Below are 26,292 nucleotides of genomic sequence, written 5' to 3'. Positions count from 1 at the left end.
AATGAATAGCGGAAGTCGGAGAAGTGGTGGACGGTGAGGCTGCATTTTGACAGGTTTGAAGGCAGAATTAAGGTACCTTATGAATTGAAATGGGATAGCTGGGAGATAATAATAAGCTTTCGTTGTTGAAAAGATAAAATGTAGTTAGGTAGTAGCTGTATTTTAACGTCTGACTGTGAAGCTAAATGGTAATAAATCCGAACAGTGTAGCTGCCAAGTTAGCAACCTGAGCTAGCTGTGTTAGCTTTGTTAGCTGAAACGAGCCAGTCTGAAAGTAAAAGTCCAGATCTGTTACTAAATAAACACGTGGTTTATTAAAAGTTGAGAGATATTCGTAATAAAGGGATAGAATTTATATCCGTCTGGAAGTAGATATGTTTGTAATTCATTTTCAGTTATAAAACGAAACTTGGTTTTCAGAAGTCAGTTACAGGACTCAGTAAACTCCAGGCCAGAGGTCAGGTGGATTTGGTTATCAGATGTCTGTCTGTCTACTTGTCTGTCTCTGTCTGTTTACCTACTTGGGGAATTGGGTTTCTCGAGAAAAAGGACAATCCTAGACCTCATCTCATCTCATTATCTCTAGCCGCTTTATCCTTCTACGGGGTCACAGGCAAGCTGGAGCCTATCCCAGCTGACTACGGGCGAAAGGCGGGGTACACCCTGGACAAGTCGCCAGGTCATCACAGGGCTGACACATAGACACAGACAACCATTCACACTCACATTCACACCTACGGTCAATTTAGAGTCACCAGTTAACCTAACCTGCATGTCTTTGGACTGTGGGGGAAACCGGAGCACCCGGAGGAAACCCACGCGGACACGGGGAGAACATGCAAACTCCGCACAGAAAGGCCCTCGCCGGCCACGGGGCTCGAACCCAGACCTTCTTGCTGTGAGGCGATGGCGCTAACCACTACACCACCGTGCCGCCCCACAATCCTAGACCTTTCTCTAGAAAAGGTTTATTGGGGATCCAGTCCTTTTAACAATAGACATTGTCCCAAAGATGATGTTGGCTCCTTTGATCTCGAAAGATCATGGTGATCTGCACCAGTTGCTGCAGGTGAAGTTGCTTGGTCGGATGTCTGTTGGTGCCGACTGCAGTCTCTGCTGTCGTCAGAGCCTCGTCTCCTCCCACTGGGTCTCTCTCCTTTCCTCGGCTTCCCCAACGACGACCTTGGTGATTGACCGCCAGCCGGTGCAGTCTGAGGCCGCCGTCTCCTAGCCTGGCTAACGCGACTTCAAAGCTCTGCGAGCATTTGGTCTGGCAAAGATATTAAGCCCAACCGTTTCCCAAAGGCGTGGTTGACCCGCCTCCCTGAAATGCCTCAGTTTGCTACTGGTCGAAGCCAGAAAAGGCTGTGACGAAGCTTAAACCAATCACATCACTCTTTCCTCTGACGTATGTGACGCGACGGAAACTGCTTGAGTAACAGGAAGAAGATAAATACCTCCAGGGCTGCTCTTTGCTCCGTTTTCAATGAGAACTTCCCGTTGAATGCTTTCAATACAGCATCTACCGCTGTGTCAAAGGCTTGCCGCTGCTCCATGTTCGTAATGTTTCTAGTGAATGAAGCGCTTCCGGCAGAGATTCTGTAAACAATCTATGGCTTCCGGTCGCAGTTCTACTACGTCACTGCCTTGAACACGCCTCTACCCAGGGCCGTTGGAGATGCTCAAAGTTGATTGGACAAAGTTGATTGGACAGGTCTAGGATTGTCCTTTTTCTCGAGAAACCTAATTCCCCAAGTAGGTAAACAGACAGAGACAGACAAGTAGACAGCTTGGAAGAGCTGGAGATAGCTTGCCTTGCCAGACTAAGCTCGCAACAGGCCCTCGTGTTGCATCACACTTAGGATGGGTGGGCCCAGGCTAGCCGTCTCCAGGTCTGTGAGGTTGAAGCTGCCTGCCCTCAGGTCGCACTTGCACACGTTCTTGTAGCGTAGTGCGGGTCATCCTGTAGGTCTGGAGCCTGTGGCCAGCTCACCATACAGCATGGCTGACGTGGCCTAGCCAGCGCAGGCGTCTCTGGGTCAGCATGGCAAACATGCTGGGCATCCCTGCCTTGGCCAGGACATCGGTGTTGGTGACATGGTCCTGCCAGGTGATGCCCAGAAGTCTTCTGAGACCGCGCATGTGGAAGGCGTTCAGTCTGCGTTCTTGGCGGGAGTAGAGGGTCCATGCTTCGCTTCCATAGACGAGAGTGCTCAGCAGCTTTACCGAATCTGAATGACCTAAGACATGAGCCAATTTTATCGCTAATCTATCGCCAATGAGCAAGCCCGTGGCGACGGTGGCAAGGAAAAACGCCCCCAGCCGACACGAGGAAGAAACCTCGAGAAGAACCAGACTCAAAAGGGAACCCATCCTCACCTGGACAACAACAGACAACATGACTATAACATTAACAGTTTTAACATGAAGTCAGTTTCGTTGATGTTATAAACTCTTCATTGATAGAAACTTGAGTGCAAAACTGTTCATGACAACTGCAGTCCTAAAGTTAGCAAGTCAACTGTAGTCCTCGGCCACAAAAGCATTACTGTAAGTGTCCAGAGTGTCTTCCAAGTGTGACTTTCAACTGTCCATATGGGGCCGTCCTACACAGGAGCGATGTGATGAGACTCCGACCAGACATAGGGCATCAGGATGGATCGGGCAGGTCCAAGGAGCAGAAGAGGTCAGCACGTTGATCCCAGGATTGACATGCAACTCGGAGGGGGGAAGGAGGGAGGGAGAGAGAGAGAGAGAGAAAGAAAGAAAGAAAACACAGGTTGTTCAAAAAAAAAAGTCAAAGTCCTTCCCACGCCTTACAGTACCTGGTATTCCTGGGCAGTCTCCCACTCAAGTACTAACCAGGCTCAACTCTGATGGTGGCGCATCGGGCGGCGCCGATCTCCGTTTCCGTAGCCCTCGGCCTCTCGCCTATTACATAGCTAGGGTTACAGTGGGGGGCTAGTCCTCTGGTAACCACGAGAGTTTAACTCCCCATGCACATCTGTATTGCAGCGTGCCTTGCCAGATGGTAGTAGGTACCATTTTTATGATGGTCTTTGGTATGACCCGACCGTGAATAGAACTCACGATCTCCCGATCAAGAGGCGGACACGCTACCACTAGGCCACTAGTCGGTAAACACAGGTTATTAGGTATGCCCAATGTCACCTGAATAAGGAGGTACAGTATACGTTTTGCGCCGAGTACAAGCAGGGACTCCGGCAAAACTAACTATGACAGCGTAACTATGAAATGAACAAACAAGCAAGCAACAAGATTATTTTCTTAAGAACTGCTCTCTAGACGGTGATAAATAAATAAACATGAAGGACACACAATTTCTACAGAACACATGACATGTTTCTGAAGTTGTAGAAGATGAAACCAATTTATATTGTGTACTTCACTTAACTTCTGTCACATCATCTTCGATGATTTACATAAGTCCACTCATTTACTGCCTGGAATCTTCTTCAGATTTATGTTTTCAGCTTCCAACTTACCATCAAGCTACTAACGTCTCGGTACATGCGAAGGATTGTGCAACTCTCCGACCAACTGGACTCCTCCATCTGCACTTCTACGAGCTGAAAGCACTTGGACTGAAATCAGGCTGGAACATCCACTGATTTCACCTCTTGTAGCCTCAGAAGCATTTGTTCTGTTTTCTCTAGAAAGCTTTGTGTACTTTTTGTCTGTCTATCTGTCAGTAGAGTTGTAAAGAAAATAATATTCTTGTTATTTGGTGATGGAAAGCGCAGTGTTTCTTTTAAATGTTCCTCACGGTCTTCTTTGACCTGTGTATTATCTCCCGTACATTCTCCGACACTCTTGTCACTAGGGTGGTACCCCAAAACCTTTTTGTATCTTTAGTAGTTAATTTTACCTAGAAAGATACCTTTGTACATATTTAAAAATATAAGGGTGGCATCCCAACAGCAAGGAAAGGTAATCGTTTGGTCCCCTCCGCCCCAGGTTGTATCCAGTAGATTTCTTGATTCACGCATGTTCTATTTCTCCTCCAGAGTCCCTTGTGAATTTAGTCAGAAGATCACACTGCTCACAAACCAGCATGGTGGATTCTCAGTACTACCTCCCCAATGACATCGGGATCTCGGTTCTGGATTGTGCCGAGGCCTTCCGGCTGCTGTCGCATAAAGAGCAGCTGTATGCCCATTACCTTTCGCGGGCAGCTTGGTATGGCGGGCTGGTGGTTCTGCTGCAGACCTCACCAGAGTCCCCGTCCATCTACGTGCTCCTGCAGAGGGTGTTCCGGAAGCAGACGCCTGCACAGCTGGACACGGTGGCGGCTGCAGCAGGCCTGAGCTCCGATGAATACCAGGTGAGGAACAGACTTTGGTGGTCTCGGTTAATAACAGTACAGTGTGAAAACAAATATCGAGATTTGTTTCTGTTTTCCATCAGGCGCTTCTTGTGTATGCGGCTGGGCTTTATGCAAACATGGGAAACTACAAGTCATTTGGTGACACAAAGTTCATCCCCAATTTGCCGAAGGTAAAATGTCTAGAACTGATTTGTTAGGAAGTCATTTTATTATGCAGGGTTATCTAATTAAACTAACAGTAACTTTAGAGATTTACATTTTTTTAGTGCAAAAGTTTGCCTCCCCCATGCTTTGTGAAAAAAAAAAACACCCTACTTTTTCATACAATCATTCTTTTATTTGGTGGCACGGTGGTGTAGTGGTTAGCGCTGTCGCCTCACAGCAAGAAGGTCCGGGTTCGAGCCCCGTGGCCGGCGAGGGCCTTTCTGTGCGGAGTTTGCATGTTCTCCTCGTGTCCGTGTGGGTTTCCTCCGGGTGCTCCGGTTTCCCCCACAGTCCAAAGACATGCAGGTTAGGTTAACTGGTGACTCTAAATTGAGCGTAGGTGTGAATGTGAGTGTGAATGGTTGTCTGTGTCTATGTGTCAGCCCTGTGATGACCTGGCGACTTGTCCAGGGTGTACCCCGCCTTTCACCCGTAGTCAGCTGGGATAGGCTCCAGCTTGCCTGCGACCCTGTAGGACAGGATAAAGCGGCTAGAGATAATGAGATGAGATTCTTTTATTCATCTTCAGTAACTGCTTTATCCCGGTCAGGGTAATGGCGTGTTTGTTGTAATTTGTATACAGGAAAAAGTTAACAATTTAAGTGAATGTGAGTATATCTGACAGCAACACAATAATACACAACATGGCAAAATTTACCAAGGAAATATATTTTTTTCAAAGCTCGTCTCCAGACCTGATTTGGAGGCTCTGTATGACATCTGGCCAAATGAAAAGAAATGAGTCACACTGGGCGGCGGCGGCACGGTGGTGTAGTGGTTAGCACTGTCGCCTCACAGCAAGAAGGTCCGGGTTCGAGCCCCGTGGCCGGCGAGGGCCTTTCTGTGCGGAGTTTGCATGTTCTTCCCGTGTCCGCGTGGGTTTCCTCCAGGTGCTCCGGTTTCCCCCACAGTCCAAAGACATGCAGGTTAGGTTAACTGGTGACTCTAAATTGACCGTAGGTGTGAATGTGAGTGTGAATGGTTGTCTATGTGTCAGCCCTGTGATGACCTGGCGACTTGTCCAGGGTGTACCCCGCCTTTCGCCCGTAGTCAGCTGGGATAGGCTCCAGCTTGCCTGCGACCCTGTAGAACAGGATAAAGCGGCTAGAGATAATGAGATGAGATACTGGCCAGACCCATGGTGGATCCTGATCCTATCCCAGGAGCACTGCTTGTGTAGGAATACACCCAAGATGGGACTTCAGTTCTCTGCAGGGCAGTACACACACACACCTAGAGCAATTTAGAGTAGCCAACAAACCTACTGACCTGATTTTGGGATGTGGAAGGAAATCAGAGGACACCCTGTGGACATGGGGAGAACATACACAGAAACTCCACACTGACAATAACCTGAGGATTGACCCCTGCCACCCAGATGCGTATTCTAATACTGATTTCATTTGGATTGTGTAACTTTTTATATGCGATACCTAACACAATAAATGTCGTCCAACTTTTGAACAGAAGCTATTGCTAACTTTTAAGAGTATAATTTCATCAACTGCGTTTCATCCTAATCTATTGAGTATTGAAGGACGTGAAGCTGCATATCTTGTGAATTTATGTCTTCGTTCTGTGTGCAGGAGAAGTTTAAGGCAGTGGTGTGGGAAAGCCAGGCCTATAAGGAGAACCCTGCTGAGATGGAGGCTCTGTGGAACAGCTGCTCCCACCTCCTATACTCCCTGGAAGACAAGCAGAAACAGCTTGGACTCGGGGATGAAGTGAGTCTGCTCCTAATAAACGTTAACATCCTGTCTCTTTTCATAACCCTGTCTTGTATAATCTGTCTAATGAATGGCTTGGTTTTCTTTTTGTCCTTCACAGGGTATCTCCACGTACTTCTCAGGGGACTGCTGTTTAAAAGATGCAGAGTTGGCCCAGAAATTTCTAGACTCCAAGGTGCAATATTTAGACAGTTATTAATATCTGCAGCACTTTATTTTTGTGATGTCTTTCTTTGATGGCATTTTTCTCTCATACTATTGTTCGTTTTTTTTTTTTTTTTTTTTTTTTAGATCTAAGCCAGTTGCGTCTTCTGTATTTATTTTTGTAGATGCTGGATTATGTAACTTTAATAATTAAACACGTAGTTCCCAGTCGTATTACTGTTTTTCAAGCACTTTGTTAGCAAACCTAATTGTAATGCTTAAAGGAACAGTCCACCGTACTTCCATAATGAAATATGCTCTTATCTGAATTGAGACGAGCTGCTCCGTACCTCTCCGAGCTTTGCGCGACCTCCCAGTCAGTCAGACGCGCTGTCACTCCTGTTAGCAATGTAGCTAGGCTCAGTATGGCCAATGGTATTTTTTGGGGCTGTAGTTAGATGCGACCAAACTCTTCCGTGTTTTTCCTGTTTACATAGGTTTATATGACCAGTGATATGAAACAAGTTCAGTTACACAAATTGAAACGTAGCGATTTTCTATGCTATGGAAAGTCCGCACTATAATGACAGGCGTACTAACACCTTCTGCGCGCTTCGGCAGCGCATTGATATCTGAGCTCCGTATCAATGCGCTGTCAAAGCGCGCAGAAGGTGTTAGTACGCCTGTCATTATAGTGCGGACTTTCCATAGCATAGAAAATCGCCACGTTTCAATTTGTGTAACTGAACTTGTTTCATATCACTGGTCATATAAACCTATGTAAACAGGAAAAACACGGAAGAGTTTGGTCGCATCTAACTACAGCCCCAAAAAATACCATTGGCCATGCTGAGCCTAGCTACATTGCTAACAGGAGTGACAGTGCGTCTGACTGCGTCTGACTGCCTGGGAGGTCGCGCAAAGCTCGGAGAGGTACGGAGCAGCTCGTCTCAATTCAGATAAGAGCATATTTCATTATGGAAGTACGGTGGACTGTTCCTTTAACATGCAGTGCACTGTATATTCTGATAGAATCTTTTTACCCTATTGCCTACCCTCGCCTGTTTTGGCGAATGGGAGATTTGGTACGAGTCCTCATACAGCTGCCTTCCTGCTCAAGTTTGTAATGTTATATATCCCCCCACCAGAAACTGAGTGCTTACAACACACGTTTGTTTAAGAAGGGGTCCGAAGGGAAACACTGCTACGAGGTGCGCCTTGCTTCTGCAGTGAAGAAGGGTGAGAGGAAAATAAAAAAGCAGACTGAATGTTCCAAGTTTATGTAACTCATGTCAGGAGAATCAGCTTGCTTCAGTGATCTGTTCTGGCTTTTCTTTCTCATGCCTACCTGTAAACTGTATTTTACAGATTGCGCTGTTGACGGTGAGGGAAAGACCTGCTGTGGCACCTATGACTTTGAGGATGCTACGTTTTCGGTTCAGAGAGGAGACTATGCGTATCTTATGGAGAAAGTCAGCCAAAACCTGGAAAAAGCTAAGGTGGATTATGTAAACCGCATGTTTTCAGTGCAGTAACTCCGCTCCTTTTTTCTTTTAGAGAAATGCAGATATCGATGTTTTAAATGTTGCGCTTGTTCTTGTGTATAGGCTTACGCTGCCAATGAGAACCAGAGTCAAATGCTGGAGGAGTATATAAGAAGTTTCACCTATGGGTCTGTGGATGCTCATAAAGAAGGATCCCGTTTTTGGATAAAAGACAAGGGACCTATTGTAGAGAGGTGAATATGTAGAAGAAAAAAAAAATCTGGTCTGTGTAATTAAAACTTGCCTGATTTGCTTTGCCTTGGAGTCCAATTACACCAAAGCTGCAGTAACGTTTTTAAAATATGTATTTAATTTACTCCTTTTGGAGAAATTGACTTGAATGCTTTTTATATCGTCTTAAAGGGCATATTCTGGACCAATTTCGTTTTTTACACACTCATCCAGAAGGGTAATTTTGCACAAGGCCATCCGTCTACAGCAGAAAAAAATAAAATAACAAAACACGTCTGGAAAAATCCCAAGGGAGTCTGGAGCCAGATTCGTGACGTCACCTGCGGAAGCGCCAGCAGGCTGCGCGAGCTTGCGCAGTTTCAGTGCACAGCCTGTGTAGACCAAGCGCTCCCATTTCTCTCTCATTGTCCGGTCTTTTGGAAAATGATGAGTACTAATCCCATCAACATTGGTGTTGCTACACCCTCCTACGATACATCTGTTAACCATTTTAATAATTACGCGATAACGTTGAAGAAATTTGCAGAAAACTACCAGGTCGTTTTCTCATAAACAAACCAGTGCTGGCGTAGGATTCAGAGGGAGGCGTCCCGCACGCGACGTCACGAAAATCAATGTTTGCCGGGAAATCAAAATGCCAAGTTTTTTCAGAGGCGGACCAATTCGCCTCAAATGGCTTGATTTCAAGTGAATTTTTCTGGTATTGCGCAAGGTAAAAAAAAAATGCAGAATGTTACAGATATTTGACCAAAGTTTAATATACAGTGGTGCTTGAAAGTTTGTGAACCCTTTAGAATTTTCTATATTTCTGCATAAATATGAGCTAAAACATCATCAGATTTTCACACAAGGCCTAAAAGTAGACAAAGAGAATCCAGTTAAACAAATGAGACAAAAATATTATACTTGGTCATTTATTTATTGAGGAAAATGATCCAATATTACATATCTGTGAGTGGCAAAAGTATGTGAACCTTTGCTTTCAATATCTGGTGTGACCCCCTTGTGCAGCAATAATTGCAACTACACGTTTCTGTAACTGTTGATCAGTCCTGCACACTGGCTTGGAGGAATTTTAGCCCATTCCTCCGTACAGAACAGCTTCAACTCTGGGATGATGGTGGGTTTCCTCACATGAACTGCTCGCTTCAGGTCCTTCCACAACATTTCGATTGGATTAAGGTCAGGACTTTGACTTGGCCATTCCAAAACATTAACTTTATTCTTCTTTAAACATTCTTTGGTAGAACGACTTGTGTGCTTAGGGTCGTTGTCTTGCTGCATGATCCTCCTCCTCTTGAGATTCAGTTCATGGACAGATGTCCTGACATTTTCTTATAGAATTCGCTGGTATAATTCAGAATTCATTGCTCCATCAATGATGGCAAGCCATCCTGGCCCAGATGCAGCAAAACAGGCCCAAACCATGATACTCCCACCACCATGTTTCACAGATGGGATAAGGTTCTTATGTTGGAATGCAGTGTTTTCCTTTCTCCAAACATAACGCTTCTCATTTAAACCAAAAAGTTCTAGCTTGGTCTCATCCATCCACAAAACATTTTTCCAATAGCCTTCTGATTTGTCCACGTGATCTTTAGCAAACCAGATGAGCAGCAATGTTCTTTTTGGAGAGCAGTGGCTTTCTCCTTGCAACCCTGCCATGCACACCATTGTTGTTCAGTGTTCTCCTGATGGTGGACACATTAACATTAGCCAATGTGAGAGAGGCCTTCAGTTGCTTCGAAGTTATCCTGCGGTCCTTTGTGACCTCGCCAACTATTGCACGCCTTGGTCTTGGAGTGATCTTTGTTGGTCGACCACTCCTGGAGAGGGTAACAATGGTCTTGAATTTCCTCCATTTGTACACAATCTGTCTGACTGTGGATCGGTGGAGTCCAAACTCTTTAGAGATGGTTTTGTAACCTTTTCCAGCCTGATGAGCATCAACAACGCTTTTTCTGAGGTCCTCAGAAATCTCCTTTGTTCGTGCCGTGATACACTTCCACAAACATGCGTTGTGAAGATCAGACTTTGATAGATCCCTGTTCTTTAAATAAAACAGGGTGCCCACTCACACCTGATTGTCATCCCATTGATTGAAAACACCTGACTCTAATTTCACCTTCAAATTAACTGCTAATCCTAGAGGTTCACATACTTTTGCTACTCACAGATATGTAATATTGGATCATTTTTCTCAATAAATAAATGACCAAGTATAATATTTTTGTCTCATTTGTTTAACTGGGTTCTCTTTATCTACTTTTAGGACTTGTGTGAAAATCTGATGATGTTTTAGGTCATACTTATGCAGAAATATAGAAATTCTAAAGGGTTCACAAACTTTCAAGCGCCACTGTAAAATAGGAGAATTACATTGATCTTGCTCCTGAATTTACCCGTGATATGCACTTTAACTGAACGGGTGTTAGTGTCGTCAAAATACAAAAGTGTTCCAGTATGCAAGTTACTGGGAAGCATGTGCAACCTTGTTGTAGGGAAATAGATTTTGGGGCGGGGAGCTATAAATAAAATGAATAATCTTTAACTTACCCCAAAAATCACTCTCTGTTTTTCTCCACTTTTATTCCTCTGCCCGATAGTTACATTGGCTTCATTGAGAGCTACAGAGATCCATTTGGTTCAAGAGGCGAGTTTGAAGGCAAGTTTAAATTCTCATCTTGCTCTAGATATCTGTGGTTAGTGCTGCAGGTGGCTTGTTACATCTTCACATTTCTGCCCTCTCTTACCAGGTTTTGTCGCTGTGGTGAATAAGGCGATGAGTGCACGATTTGCACAATTGGTGAGCTCCGCCGAAGTCTTGCTGCCCGAGTTGCCGTGGCCTGCTGCGTTTGAAAAAGATCGCTTCCTCAAACCTGATTTCACCTCGCTGGATGTGCTCACCTTCGCAGGCAGTGGCATCCCAGCAGGAATCAACATTCCAAACTGTGAGTTCCAGCCTTCAGTGTACCATAGTTTTCAGTGAATTCTGCAGATATTTTGCTATAGTAAATGTTGTCTCTCTTTCCAGATGATGACATTAGACAAACGGAAGGCTTTAAGAACGTGTCCCTTGGGAATGTGCTGGCTGTGGCCTATGCAACACAAAAGGAAAAACTAACTTTTCTGGAAGAAAAGGATAAAGTAAGTTAAAATGCTTGCTAAAATTTATAACAAGCAATACTCCTTGTACACTATGCTACAACCCCGATTCGAAAAAAGTTGGGACAAAGTACAAATTGTAAATAAAAACGGAATGCAATGATGTGGAAGTTTCAAAATTCCATATTTTATTCAGAATAGAACATAGATGACATATCAAATGTTTAAACTGAGAAAATGTATCATTTAAAGAGAAAAATTAGGTGATTTTTAAATTTCATGACAACAACACCTCAAAAAAGTTGGGACAAGGCCATGTTTACCACTGTGAGACATCCCCTTTTCTCTTTACAACAGTCTGTAAACGTCTGGGGACTGAGGAGACAAGTTGCTCAAGTTTAGGGATAGGAATGTTAACCCATTCTTGTCTAATGTAGGATTCTAGTTGCTCAACTGTCTTAGGTCTTTTTTGTCGTATCTTCCGTTTTATGATGCGCCAAATGTTTTCTATGGGTGAAAGATCTGGACTGCAGGCTGGCCAGTTCAGTACCCAGACCCTTCTTCTACGCAGCCATGATGCTGTAATTGATGCAGTATGTGGTTTGGCATTGTCATATTGGAAAATGCAAGGTCTTCCCTGAAAGAGACGTCGTCTGGATGGGAGCATATGTTGCTCTAGACCCTGGATATACCTTTCAGCATTGATGGTGTCTTTCCAGATGTGTAAGCTGCCCATGCCACACGCACTAATGCAACCCCATACCATCAGAGATGCAGGCTTCTGAACTGAGCACTGATAACAACTCGGGTCGTCCTTCTCCTCTTTAGTCCGAATGACACGGTGTCCCTGATTTCCAGAAAGAACTTCACATTTTGATTCGTCTGACCACAGAACAGTTTTCCACTTTGCCACAGTCCATTTTAAATGAGCCTTGGCCCAGAGAAGACGTCTGCGCTTCTGGATCATGTTTAGATACGGCTTCTTCTTTGAACTATAGAGTTTTAGCTGGCAACGGTGGATGGCACGGTGAATTGTGTTCACAGATAATGTTCTCTGGAAATATTCCTGAGCCCATTTTGTGATTTCCAATACAGAAGCATGCCTGTATGTGATGCAGTGCCGTCTAAGGGCACGAAGATCACGGGCACCCGGTATGGTTTTCCAGCCTTGACCCTTACGCACAGAGATTCTTCCAGATTCTCTGAATCTTTTGATGATGATACAGTATGTTCAAACTCTTTGCAATTTTACACTGTCAAACTCCTTTCTGATATTGCTCCACTATTTGTCAGCGCAGAATTAGGGGGATTGGTGATCCTCTTCCCATCTTTACTTCTGAGAGCCGCTGCCACTCCAAGATGCTCTTTTTATACCCAGTCATGTTAATGACCTATTGCCAATTGACCTAACGAGTTGCAATTTGGTCCTCCAGCTGTTCCTTTTTTGTACCTTTTAACTTTTCCAGCCTCTTATTGCCCCTGTCCCAACTTTTTTGAGATGTGTTGCTGTCATGAAATTTCAAATGAGCCAATATTTGGCATGAAATTTCAAAATGTCTCACTTTCAACATTTGACATGTTGTCTATGTTCTATTGTGAATACAATATCAGTTTTTGAGATTTGTAAATTATTGCATTCCATTTTTATTTACAATTTGTACTTTGTCCCAACTTTTTTGGACTCGGGGTTGTATATGTCCTTGTATATTCACAGTAAATTGTACGTCAGAATCCAATTGAATATATATATATTTTTTCCCCTGTAATGTTATTAATGCATTGTACAAAGGGTTCAGCCTGAAATGATCTCTTGTTCCGTTATGCCTGTAGGATCTCTATATCAAGTGGAAAGGCCCATCTTTTGAGGTGCAGGTGGGGCTGCATGAGCTTCTGGGGCATGGCAGTGGCAAACTCTTTATGCAGGTGAGTGAGCTCGGTCTTGCAGTACAGCCTACTGTTGTACGTAAATACTCCTAAGACTATAGGGATTAGAGTGAGTGTCTCACAGCCTCACCTTATTTTCTGTGTGTAGGATGAAGGTGGAAAATTCAACTTTGATCATGCTGAGCTCCGTAATCCAGAGACAGGGGAATTGGTGAGTCTGTTACATTCCATTCTGCTAACCTTTTGAATGTAGATATTAGTGGCCATGTTTATAATCAACCTGACTGATTTAAAAAAAAATAGTCCTGTGAGTTCAGTTTATGTTGCGTATTTTAAAAGAACTTAAAGATCATGACTAACTAAAGACCTCCAGATTGGTACAACAAATTGTCCCGTTAAAAAAAAAAAATTATATAATGGATATATTAATGACCGTGCCTTCCACAATTATCGGCACCCCTTATAAGGGTTAGATTAAAAAAAAAAGTTCTAGCTTTTCTTTATTATTTCATCACAAGATAAAATATACATATCTTATGTTGCAAAATGTAATATAACTACAATAAAAATATGAATACAATGTACTATATATCAAATTATAATACATGGGGCCAAATTACTCAATTCTGATTGTTCAATCAAGGAGGGCTTTTTTTTTTTTTCCTTAACACGGGGCCGTATTTCTGAAATGCTATTGGCTAGTTTGTTGCTTGGTTACGGTTACAAAAATTAGCAAATTATGTCAACAAAATGGCTTTTGTAAAGAAGTTCTAATAAAATTTTGTACACCACTTTCAAAATCCTCGTGTCGTGTCGCCGTGTCATGATGAAAGACGCTTTAGAAAGGGATTCAAACGTGCAAGATAGTCTCGCGCCCTGATTGGTTCAGAAAACGTGAATGACAAATGTTGTGAACTTGAATGGCTTCCGAAGTATGAATTTGGCCCTATATGTTATAAACCAGTAATCGTATGGGGTTCCTCATGATTTCAAAGTTTTTCAAAACTTCTAAATCACTCGTGAAATTAATCCTTAATTTTACTCGACCCCATACGATCACCTATGCTAATAAAATTGAAAGAAAATTAATCTTATAGTGCAAGGTCATATCTAAAAATTACACGATTTATATAAGACTTCTTAAAACGATCAGTGTTAACTTTTGAGCGGCAGCTGAAGTTCTTTCTACAATAGTACTTTATTCTCTTTGTCTTTGGCATCAATTCCCTTAGAGGGTGTTGGCTTAAATACGTTACTTTCTTAAAAATTCTCTTGTCCTGCCTTTCTAATAATTCATGCACATTATGATGTATATTTACATTTATAGCATCTGTCCAAGAAACATTGTACAGCTGTTAATTCAGCATTGGACGCGCCATAAATAGGAAGGCCATAAGTGATATTGGGAAGGATGACGCTAGTAAAGTGATCAATCTCTAACTGATTATATCCTTCCTTACTTAATGATCTTAAAGTGCCATTCCACCATTGGATGTATTCTTTGGCATAAAATACAATATATTTTATGACAACATGACTAGACAGAGAAATCTTTTAGCTTCAAAATGATATATCAAACATAATTTTTTGACAACAAGTATATTAATTTTGCGATCAAAGTCACCTACCCTTTTAATTTCCACGCGGTAGTGAAACGTGATGTCATCGGCAGGTTCCCCTTCTTGTGTACCACGTCACGTGTGACGTGGCACAGATTATCAGCAATGGCGGATAGAACGAGATTTCCACTTGTCGATTGCTGTGCCGATATTCACCATCGACCGTCTCCTTTGGGCATCACTTGCTATTTTCCTTCGCTTCTTTTCCGAAGCTGACAATCGCGTTCTATCCGCCATTGCTGATAATCTGTGCCACGTCACACATGACGTGGTACACAAGAAGGGGAACCTGCCGATGACATCACGTTTCACTACCGTGCGGAAATTAAAAGGGTAGGTGACTTTGGTCGCAAAATTAATATACTTGTCGTTGTCAAAAAATTGTTTGATATCATTTTGAAGCTAAAAGATTTCTCTGTCTAGTCATGTTGTCATAAAATATATTGTATTTTATGCCAAAAAAATACATCCAATGGTGGAATGGCACTTTAAGATAAAAAAGGCACTTGTTGGCCTTAACAAGCTTTTCATGAATATGAATATCAAATCTACTATTATCTTGAAACGTTACACCCAAGACGGAAAGCTCACTGGTCTGCGGTATACCTGATACCATTGGGAATTCCTCCGTACAACCTCTCTTCGGAAAAATCAATTCTTTACATTTACAGTAGTCGGGTTGCTAGACATACTATTATAACTAGACCACTCCTTAAACTGATTCACTAAGGCCTCAGGATTGTCTCTACCTCTCCACGCAGGTGATGCAATACTGGTATCGTCTGCATATTTAAACAATACAGGCTTACTATCTATGCTTGTCTCCAGATCATTGAGAAAAATTGTGAACAAATGCGGGCCACTAACGCTACCTTGTGTGGTCTCCTTATTAACGTCTTTCCATTTTCCCACGGAATCATTGTAAACAATTCTCTGCTGTCTACCTTCCAAAAAGCTTAAATACCAGTTAACAGTGTATGGATTGAGGCCGAGCTGCTTTAGCTTTACCGACAACAAATCATGTTTAACAGCTTTTGTCGAAGTTGCTTCATCTCGCACTAGAAAAAAGTGAGAAAAATCCAACCTTTAATTGAAATAAATGTATTCATAGGAAAAACAAATCCCTCATCAAGAGAGAGGTTTTTTTTAACAAAAACGTGCCATTATTATTGGCACCCCTGCATCTAATACAAGGGCGTAAAAACGGTGTTGATATTGGTGGGGACATAATTTGGCCAAGCGCCCCAGTGCGCCATGGTTGTCGCACGAAATGTGGCCTACACTGTACAAATGATTGGTTGTCCATTCCTTTGTGTTATTTTGATTTTTAGCACCAGGTACACTTAGTCTTAGACTTAGGCTAACATCTGCATGTATACGGGCAATACATTATCACACAGAGAAAGTGGACATTGAAGTTGCTGTGAATTTCGCTGTAGTGGATGACCTACCCAAAATACAACAACACAATCAATCAAAATTATGTGCTGCTGCTTCATTTTCACACAACTTTTACTATTTTCACATATTTGAAACAACATGTGCTTCCTTTTGAGTTACTGCAATTTCAGAATCTGGAAGTAATGTAGGTATGGGTGGTAGAAGTGTGAAGAGTTTTGGTAGTTGTAGTGCATTTTGCAAAAATGTTTATTCATTAAGTTGAAAGGGTTAAGTGACAATTGTTTCACATTTTATTGCAGATAGGGATGTCCCGATCAGGTTTTTTTGCCCTCCGATCCGATACCGATCATTTGATTTTGAGTATCTGCCGATACCGAGTCCTGATCCGATACTTCTTATAATCCATAAAAAATAAAGACGAGGAAAGAAACGGATCCAGGATGTTCCTCATTTTTTATTTAACACCTTATTTTAACATCCAACAACTCCGTTAGCAAACAGAGCACTTGCGTGAGGCAGTTTGAACAATAAATAACAAATTAAAAAAAATAACCTTAAAATACCTGGCAGGAATGTAAACAAATAAAAAAAAATAAAGTGCCACAGTGCCGGTAATTTGCTTTTAAGAACGCATCTCACAGTGGTGTACAGTAATTTCAATTAAGGAAATGAACGTTTTTCTTGATGAAAACGAGCATTTCTACCCTTTCAGGTTTGAGCCCGTTTCTTTTGTCATCCAACAAAAAAAAAAAAAGATCTCATGCTTTGCTTTCCGCTTCGAACTGCTTCCGTGTTCAACTTTGCCGGCAACAGGCAGCCAATAACCAATAGCGTCTCCGCTACAAAGTGATGTCATGCCGCACGCGTTGATGTTGCTGTGTTGAGACAAGAGGTCTGGTCTCACTCTGTGCCAACGCATAGCTATTGATGTGTTAAAAATGAGAATATATTATATAGATATATATCCGATCCGGGCGGCACGGTGGTGTAGTGGTTAGCGCTGTCGCCTCACAGCAAGAAGGTCCTGGGTTCGAGCCCCGGGGCCGGCGAGGGCCTTTCTGTGCGGAGTTTGCATGTTCTCCCCGTGTCCGCGTGGGTTTCCTCCGGGTGCTCCGGTTTCCCCCACAGTCCAAAGACATGCAGGTTAGGTTAACTGGTGACTCTAAATTGACCGTAGGTGTGAATGTGAGTGTGAATGGTTGTCTGTGTCTATGTGTCAGCCCTGTGATGACCTGGCGACTTGTCCAGGGTGTACCCCGCCTTTCGCCCGTAGTCAGCTGGGATAGGCTCCAGCTTGCCTGCGACCCTGTAGAAGGATAAAGCGGCTAGAGATAATGAGATGAGATATATCCGATCCCTGATCGGGAGGCAATGCCCGATTCCGATCGAGTCTGAAACCATGTGATCGGGCCCGATTTCCGATCATGTGATCGGATCGGGACATCCCTAATTGCAGAGGTTACATACATACGCATATACACATGCATATATACATATGCATATACATGCAAACAATGAGCAAGAAAAAAGTAAATATAAGTAAACATTTAGCATTACCTACAAACATTTGTGTGTGTGTGTGTGTGTGTGTGTGAGAGAGAGAGAGAGAGAGAGCGAGAGAGAGAGAAAAAACGTCACTGTCTGAAGAGGTTCTCTAACAAGGCTATTTTGTTTTGAATAGCTTACCGTTGACTGGGTAAAATAATGCCTTATGTCGTCCTTACGTTTTCTTTTATTGCCCGACATCACTGCCTGTGTGCTGTTTTGCTGTAGCAGCGAGCTGGATGCTGATTTTACCGCTTGCTACTGCTTACAGCCAATGACAACAAAAAACCATAGTAACGTCAAGGCAACGGGAGGTGGGCCAATCAAAGCTTCATAAAGCTTTTTTACCTGCTGTCCCCACCAATAGTCAGCCGTCTTTGAGAGGTCTGTTCACAACTGAAAATCAGCTGGAAGCGATACCGCGTTTGGTGTTTTTATTCAGCGTTTCCCGCATCGCGGCTTCTCCATTCAAAAATGGTATGGACATTTTAAACTCGGCTGAATATTGGTATGGACGCGTCCATACGCATTTTTACGCCCATGATCTAATACTTTTTGTACACTCTGCCAGTAAAACGGCACTGTCTTCTCCTATAACATTTTATAAGGTTGGAGATACAGAGCAGGGCATCTGAGACCATTCCTCGTTACACAATCTCTCCAGATCGTCCAGGGTCCTCGGCCTTCTCTTGTGCTCTCTCCTCTTCAGCTCAGCCCACAGGTTTTCAATGGGGTTCAGGTCAGGGGACTGAGATGGCCGTGGCAGAAGCTTGATTCTGTGCTCAGGGAACCAATTTTGTGTTGATATGCTTCGGATCATTGTCCTGCTGGAGGATCCAATGACAACCAAGTTTTAGTTTCCTGGGCAGAAACGGTCTGATTTTGATTTAAAATGTCCTGGTATTTCATGGAGTCCATGATTCCATGTACCCTGACAAGGTTTCCAGGGCCTTTGGAGGAAAAATGGCCACAAAACATCACAGAACTTCCACCATGTTTTACAGTTGGGATCGAGTTCTTTTCGTTATAGCCGTCCTTCTTTTTACACCAAACCCACCTTGAGTGTTTATTGCCAGAAAGCTCCGTTTTTAAAAAAATTTTTTTTTTTTTTTTGGTGACATCAGACCATAGAACACGGTTCCAGTCAAAGTTGTAGTTGTGTTTTGCAAACTTCAGGCACTTATGTTTGTGGCCAACTGACAGAAAAGTCTTCCCCCCGACATGCCTTCCAAATAATGTGTTGACATGGAGATGGTATCTGATGGTGGTTTTGGAGACTTAGAAACTCCAAGGTTTAACTTTTTCTTGTAATTCAACAGTAGTGATTGTTGGGGTGATGTATTCTAATCCTTTTTACTAATCTTTACAAGGGGCGCCAATAATCGTAGCGGGCACTGTATATATCCCTTTTGTCTGTTATCAGTCTAGATATCCCATTTCTGTCTTGTCCCCCCCCCCCCCCCCCCCATTGTGATTGTGTTGATGGAAGGTGAGATGTCAATCTAATCTAATATTTTTGAAAGGATGCTGCAGAACACAATTTATTCTTTTTGCCTCTTTTTGGACATTAAAAAAAAAAACCTCAAGCAAGGTGTTAAACTACAATAACGTACAGAGTTAATATTGTTACACCTATATTACTTGTTAAAAGGTTGACACTAAATGCCTCCTCATGTACAGAAATGTTTTGCATTTAAACGAAGAATGCGCATTTGGAATAACTTCATTCTGATGGATGGGAAAACTTTTCGTGTCGCAAATATAGTGAACGTAACCGTTTGGTTCCGAACAAAACCACTGCACTGTTGCTCAAACAACAGTGGGTTGACTGTCTGTGCTTAACTGTGCTTCTTTCTTTTAGATTACCAGCTGGTACAAAGCCAATGAGACATGGGACAGCAAGTTCTCCACCATCGCATCATCATATGAGGAGTGTAGGGCAGAGTGTGTGGGGCTCTACCTTTGTCTGAACAAGCAGGTGCTGAGGTAAAACAAATGCTGACCCATACACATTCAAGTATTTAATCTTGTGCACTGTAATGTAGCCGAGATGTTACTGTGCTTGAATGCAGCATCTTTGGCCATGAAGGTGAAGCAGCAGAGGAGGTGGTGTATGTGAACTGGTTGACCATGGTCCGTGCTGGTCTGCTTGGCCTGGAGTTTTACACACCAGAGAGCAGGAGCTGGAGACAGGTTTGCAATAGTTTTAGTTTCAGTTTATTGTACTTTATTGGCAGGACTCCTTTACGTGCAAAATTGCCAAAATGGTTACATAACACCTCAGCACTGTAATAAGATCCAAGTACACTGCATTTCTAGTGAATTGGCTGCAATTACTACTTCTTTTTTAAAAATATTCATTTATTTTAATGAAAAGGTTGGCTTTGTGTTAATATAATATAAAAAAAATGGGCACTTGCATTATTGTAGCTCTAGTGATTAGACAACAAAATCTCATCTCATTATCTCTAGCCGCTTTATCCTGTTCTACAGGGTCGCAAGCAAGCTGGAGCCTATCCCAGCTGACTGCGGACGAAAGGCGGGGTACACCCTGGACAAGTCGCCAGGTCATCACAGGACTGACACACAGGCCAAGTTTACATTAGACCGTATCTGTCTCGTTTTCTTCGCGGATGCACTGTCCATTTACATTAAAACGCCGGGAAATGGGAATCCGCCAGTGTCCACGTATTCAATCCAGATCGTGTCTGGTCCGGTGCTGTGTAAACATTGAGAATACGCGGATATGCTGTGCTGAGCTCTAGCTGGCGTCGTCATTGGACAACATCACTGTGACATCCATGTTCCTGATTCGCTGGCGTTGGTCATGTGACACGACTGCTGAAAAACGGCGCGGACTTCCGCCTTGTATCACCTTTCATTAAAGAGTATAAAAGTATGAAAATACTGCAAATACTGCCCATTGTGTAGTTATGATTGTCTTTAGGCTTGCCATCCTTCCACTTGCAAGTGGTAAGTGACTTGCGCACAGCGGCTCAGTCCCGAATCACTGCTAGTGCGCTTCACTCGCACGCTCTGTGAGCTGCGCAGGGCCGGAGTGCGCACCCTCCCGAGGGCACTCGCTGTTCAGGGCGGAGTGATTTGGAGCGCAGCCGCTGAGGAGGAAGCGATGAGCCGCACTGACACATTTCAACTTGCGTGCCGAATTAGTCATGTGATTAGCGTATCCGTGTATTGGCGTTGCTGTGTGCACGCTAATCGTTTTTAAAAACGTTAATCTGATGATCCGCTGATACGGTCTAATGTAAACCCCACCATAGACACAGACAACCATTCACACTCACATTCACACCTACGGTCAATTTAGAGTCACCAGTTAACCTAACCTGCGTGTCTTTGGACTGTGGGGGAAACCGGAGCACCCGGAGGAAACCCACGCGGACACGGGGAGAACATGCAAACTCCGCACAGAAAGGCCCTCGCCGGCCACGGGGCTCGAACCCGGACCTTCTTGCTGTGAGGCGACAGCGCTAACTACTACACCACCGTGCCGACCGACAACAAAATCAAGTTGTACAATTTATTGCAATGTTTCTGCATTAAACACTGCTCGCTCCTTCATGAGCATGAGGGTGTACTCGCAGTATACCAGAGATCAGAATCATTACAAAGGCATCGCCCCCAGACACAAGCTGTATTTTTGTCAATAACGGGACAAAATCTACGTCTGTATGTATTATACACACACTGGGTCCTTCACAGTTAGTGACACTGAGAGGGAGAGGTTTAGAAAAAAATCCACCCTTTGGTGAAGTCGCTTCATCTCGCACTGAAAAAAATGAGAAAAATCCAACTGTTAATTGAAATAAATTTATTCGGAGAAAAAAAATCTTTCAAGAAATGATTATTTTCAACACAGTGTTGTCGGGGGGGTTGTTCTTTCCCTGTTCTCCATGAGAATTTAGTGGGATGCATCTTATCCTGGCTTTTATAAACCCTTTTGTCAGTTGTTGGGTGGCACGGTGGTGTAGTGATTAGCGAGAAGGTTCTGGGTTCGAGCCCAGCAGCTGGCAGGATCCTTTCTGTATGGAGTTTGCATGTTCTCCCCATGTCTGCGTGGGTTTCCTCCAGGTTTCCCCTACAGTTTAAAGACGTGCAGTTAGGTTAAAGTGCGTATCACGGGTAAATTCAGGAGCAAGATCAATGTAATTCTCCCATTTTATATTAAACTTTGGACAAATATCTGTAACGTTCTGCATTCTCTGCAATTTTTTTTTTTTTTTTACCTTGCGCAATACCAGAAAAATTCAGTTGAAATCAAGCCAATTGAGGCGAATTGGTCCGCCTCTGAAAAAACTTGGCGTTTGGATTTCCCGGCAAACGTTGATTTTTGTGACTTCGCGTGCGGGACGCCTCCCTTTGAATCCTGCGTTAGTGCTGGTTGGTTTATGAGAAAACAACCTGGTGGTTTTCTGCAAATTTCTTCAACGTTATCACGTAATGATTAAAATGGTTAACAGATGTATCGTAGGAGGGTGTAGCAACACCAATCTTGATGGGATTAGTACTCATCGTTTTCCAAAAGACCGGACAATGAGAGAGAAATGGGAGCGCTTGGTCTACACAGGCTGTGCACTGAAACCGTGCAAAGCTCTCGCAGCCTGCTGGCGCTTCCGCAGGTGACATCACGAATCTGGCTCCAGACTCCCTTGGGATTTTTCCAGACGCGTTTTATTTTATTTTTTTCTGCTGTAGACAGATGGCCTTGTGCAAAATTACCCTTCTGGATGAGTGTGTAAAGGGACATACGTTCATATAAAAAAAAAAAAAGAAAGAAATTGGTCCAGAATATGCCCTTTTAACATGTGGTGGCCTTGGGTTGAAGTGCCCTTGAGCAAGGTACCTAACCCTTAACTGCTCATCGGGCGCTGTAGTGGGGCTGCCCACTGCTGTGTGTGTGTTCGTGTTCACTGCTTCAGGTGGGTTAAATGCAGAGGATGATTCTCATTGTGCTTGAGCATGCATGTGACAAAGGTTTCTTCTTCGAGTCTCACTGTGTGCACATTCCCGTGTGTGTTGTAGGCTCATATGCAGGCTCGTTTTGTGATCCTGCGTGTGCTGCTGGAAGCCGGAGAGGGTTTAGTGACCTTGAGTGAGGCCACAGGGGCGGACGGCCAACCTGACGCCCTCATCACGCTGGACCGCAGTAAGATTCACACAGTGGGCAAGAACACTATCCAGAAGTTCCTCTGCAGTCTGCAGGTACATTTTAATGCCAAAATCGTTATTTGTCCAATTTGTGTCACCAGCTGTAACGTAAAGGTGTAGAACAAAAACGGGACATAATGGGATGCGACCTGTAGATTGTGTACAAGGTGGTGGGATACGTACTGCTCACACAGTAGTTTAATTTTCAACTGAGTAATTGGAAGTATTTAACGAAAGCTTTCAAGGTTATTAATATATTCGCTTTTTTTTTTTTTTTCCCTCGAGCTAAATTCTGACTAAATTCATGCTCAGAATTTAAATAATGACGACAGATATCAGTTATTCAGTTGATTTGAGGTATAAAATTGTTCTGTACATTTTTAAATCCGTAGAAAACGGCATTTTCTTTTACACTGTACGTTCTAAAGTGCTACGCTTTCAGATTTCTAAATCTATGAAATGAAATAAATTGGCTGTAAAAATGCAGTGAAGCAGAAAGACTCCTGAAATAAGGAACTTCTGTTTAAATGCACCTGTCAAAAATAAGTCCCAACATTTAATTAGTTAAACTTTTTAGCTAAGCTCACAAGCTTGCTATTGATTGAGTTTTTAAATTGGTAGCATCTCAATAATGATTAATTGTGTAGCCCTAATTCTATGCTGTGTATCTCCAGTATTTATTATTCAGTGACTGACACTAACAGGAGGCTTTGAAACAAGAACCTAGACATTACAATCTCAGGTTCGTGATTTGAACGATGCGTTTTTTTCCCCCAGGTGCACAAGTCCACGGCTGATGTGGAGGGAGGCCGAGCTTTGTATGACCGCTACTCTGCCGTGACTGCTGACGGCGTTCACAATTTCCTGCGACTCCGTGAGACAGTGCTGCTTCGCAAGGAAGCTCGCAAGATGTTCGTCCAGGCTAACACTCGAGTCAAAGGTCAGCTCTCGCTGCTCTGATTCCTTGATTCTGCTAACCAGCTCGCTTTTACACCCACAACTTGCTGCGTTTTCCATTCTTGTGTGTTACTACTGAACTGTTTTTGTGTTTTTAGGCGAGGCAGTAGAACTGGAGGAGTACGAGGCGAGTGCTGCAGGACTGATCCAGTCTTTTACCCAGCGATTCACCGAGGATGCTGAGGAAATAGAGGGTCAGCTGCTGGAAATGTCCTCCGGAGATGCCAAGTGCTGGTGCTGAGAAGAGCACGGCAAACTAGGAGCCAGTGTCTCTGATGATAACTGCGCTAAGCCTGCAGGTACAAATTGCATCAGAGAAAGAAATGAGATGGAAAGAGGGTGCAAAGGGAAATCACCCTGGAAGTAATTGTAGGAAAATGGCAAAAAAATAAAAAATAAAAGTGTCAGTTAAATCCATTTTGCTGCATACACCCTCACAATGCTTTGCTTGTTCTTCCACAGACAACATAATCGTTAACTAACTTTCTCCTCTCGGCGCTGTGTTCACCAATGTCAGCAAGTCAGGTTTTTTATTTAGAATATGCAATCACTGCTCTGTATTTGAGATGGGACCACAAGCCTACGCTTCCCACACAGATGGATATGTGTTAAAGCATCGGTGAGAAATGTGCTGTGTGAGGGCGGAGTGGGAGAAAGCTGTTATGTAATCTAAACCTGTCACACTTCGGTGAACGTTTTAACAAATGCACTCTTTTTATGTGACGTACCACTGATCAGTACATAATCAACTGACTAGTCAAGTTATCTGGGATGTTTCCTCAGAAATCAGTGATTTACTGGACTTTGATTTTTCTTGAAGGCATGTAGCATGAAAGAAGACGGAGTGTGATTGCTGACAAGGGAAGCCTTTCCTACCAAATAAAAATCAGTCATTTTTCAGCCTCTTGTTCTCTTTTTTTTTTTGTTCCAACAGCCGTTACAATATTAAACGTGTTCTAATGTAAAAACAAGCTTATTATACTATCTAGTGCTTCATTGTCTTGCTAACATTAGGGGTGTTCACACGGCACATATTTGCATCAATGCTGCACCGATGTATTTTGTTGCGATATATCTTACACCGGTGTAAATTTTGTGGAGCGTTCACACGTCACAAACCTGCTTACTAGAGAGAAGCGTGTTAGCACCGGTGCAGCCCCACTTGCGATCACATGGCAGTTTTTGCGACCGTGCTATACGATAGTAATAATGCGGAAATGAAATATGCGCATGCGTGAAAATGTACTTCCTTTTCCCGGTTGTCATGGCATCACCAAGCGCCGGGAAAACAATGTGGATGAAGACACCAGTGTTGCCAGATACTGCTGATGTTTTCCAGCCCAAAATATGTTCAAATCCGCCAAAATGCCCTTAAAACCGCCCAATCTGGCAACACTGGAAGACACGCAGTTCTGTTGTTGATATTCGCCATTTTGGAAGCGCAAAATACCAGGATGCAAATTATGCAATGCCCATATGTAATCAACTCTCCTCACGCGTAGCGAGTCTACCCCTGTAGCGTTCAGACGTCCCATTTTGGCCCAATCCCAATTCTAATTTCTGGCCCTTCCCCTTGAAACTGAGCTACAAGGGATAGGGCTTGAAATTCAACCCCTACGTATTGGGATAGCCCTTCAACGATCGCATACGTCATCGCGTACCTCCGTCAGCGTTTACATTAGCAAAACGCGACCAAATGCGTCATTGGCTGCGACCAGCCGCTACAGTCAGAGCCAGAACCAGAAATCTCTGCTGGCAGGGTGTGATTTGTTAACTAACACCACTGAATGGGATATCTTTGGCGCTTCGTTCACCACATCCGACAGAATGAGGTGTCAGAACACTCATGTAAACAATAAAAGTGAGAATAACAGAACAAAACGTACGCAGTCAAGCAACCGAAAACAATACTCACTCCCAAAGCTTTTTAGCAGCAGCTTGGATTTCAGAAATCGCTGCTCATTCTCAGCTCGAAAGCGAATCAAGCGGCGTGTTTCCTCTGGATAACAACTTAAAACACGTAAATAATGGAGAAAATACATTTATGACAATCTTTCGCCGCGGGAACCGCCATCTTTCTGAAATCCGCATGAAATCTCGCTGAAATCCGCATGGCATTGTGGGAAATCACTCAAACCCCTTCGTTCGGAGTCAGCTCCAGGAAAATCTCCGTTTGGAGGGGTACAGAAGCCCTACCCCTTCCCCTACCCCTCCGCGTTAACTGGGATTGGGATACCCCTACCCCTTCACGTGAACGCGCAAAATGGAGGGGAAGGGCCAAGGGGTGAAATGGGATTCGGCCTTTATATCGGTGCTGCCCCGCAAACTAGCATTTACTCCGGAGTAAATTTCTTAAACCACCTCCCGAGCAGGGTTAGATTTGCACCGGTTTAAGCAGCTTTCAGGGGCTACACCGGTATAACTTTGTACCGTGTGAACACTCTACCGGGGCA

The 26,292-nt window shown here is 43.5% G+C and overlaps 1 protein-coding gene across 5 annotated transcripts in view; it reads left to right on the top strand.

Annotated features, from left to right (window-relative positions):
* Positions 1-26,292, top strand: part of dpp3 (dipeptidyl-peptidase 3) — a 34,582-nt gene continuing 8,290 nt past the window's right edge. The window contains exons 1-19 of one of the 5 annotated variants that reach the window (XM_060936313.1): positions 1-72; positions 4,029-4,345; positions 4,429-4,518; positions 6,139-6,276; positions 6,380-6,454; positions 7,572-7,662; positions 7,792-7,922; positions 8,031-8,161; positions 10,766-10,824; positions 10,916-11,110; positions 11,194-11,306; positions 13,095-13,187; positions 13,297-13,359; positions 19,575-19,699; positions 19,786-19,906; positions 22,757-22,936; positions 23,660-23,822; positions 23,938-24,138; positions 24,660-24,739. In XM_060936313.1, the coding sequence (XP_060792296.1) occupies positions 4,076-4,345; positions 4,429-4,518; positions 6,139-6,276; positions 6,380-6,454; positions 7,572-7,662; positions 7,792-7,922; positions 8,031-8,161; positions 10,766-10,824; positions 10,916-11,110; positions 11,194-11,306; positions 13,095-13,187; positions 13,297-13,359; positions 19,575-19,699; positions 19,786-19,906; positions 22,757-22,936; positions 23,660-23,822; positions 23,938-24,080 (2,181 nt within the window). In that variant the 5' untranslated portion in view covers positions 1-72; positions 4,029-4,075 and the 3' untranslated portion in view covers positions 24,081-24,138; positions 24,660-24,739. Of the gene's footprint in view, positions 73-4,028; positions 4,346-4,428; positions 4,519-6,138; positions 6,277-6,379; positions 6,455-7,571; positions 7,663-7,791; positions 7,923-8,030; positions 8,162-10,765; positions 10,825-10,915; positions 11,111-11,193; positions 11,307-13,094; positions 13,188-13,296; positions 13,360-19,574; positions 19,700-19,785; positions 19,907-22,756; positions 22,937-23,659; positions 23,823-23,937; positions 24,740-26,292 lie in introns of those variants that run through there. The other 4 variants (XM_060936314.1, XM_060936316.1, XM_060936317.1 and 1 more) reach the window with 4 other exon arrangements.

Source organism: Neoarius graeffei, chromosome 12 (assembly GCF_027579695.1).
Source record: "Neoarius graeffei isolate fNeoGra1 chromosome 12, fNeoGra1.pri, whole genome shotgun sequence".
Lineage (NCBI taxonomy): Eukaryota > Metazoa > Chordata > Actinopteri > Siluriformes > Ariidae > Neoarius > Neoarius graeffei.
Note: the sequence above shows the minus strand (reverse complement) of the source record. Positions and strands in the feature narration are given on the sequence as shown.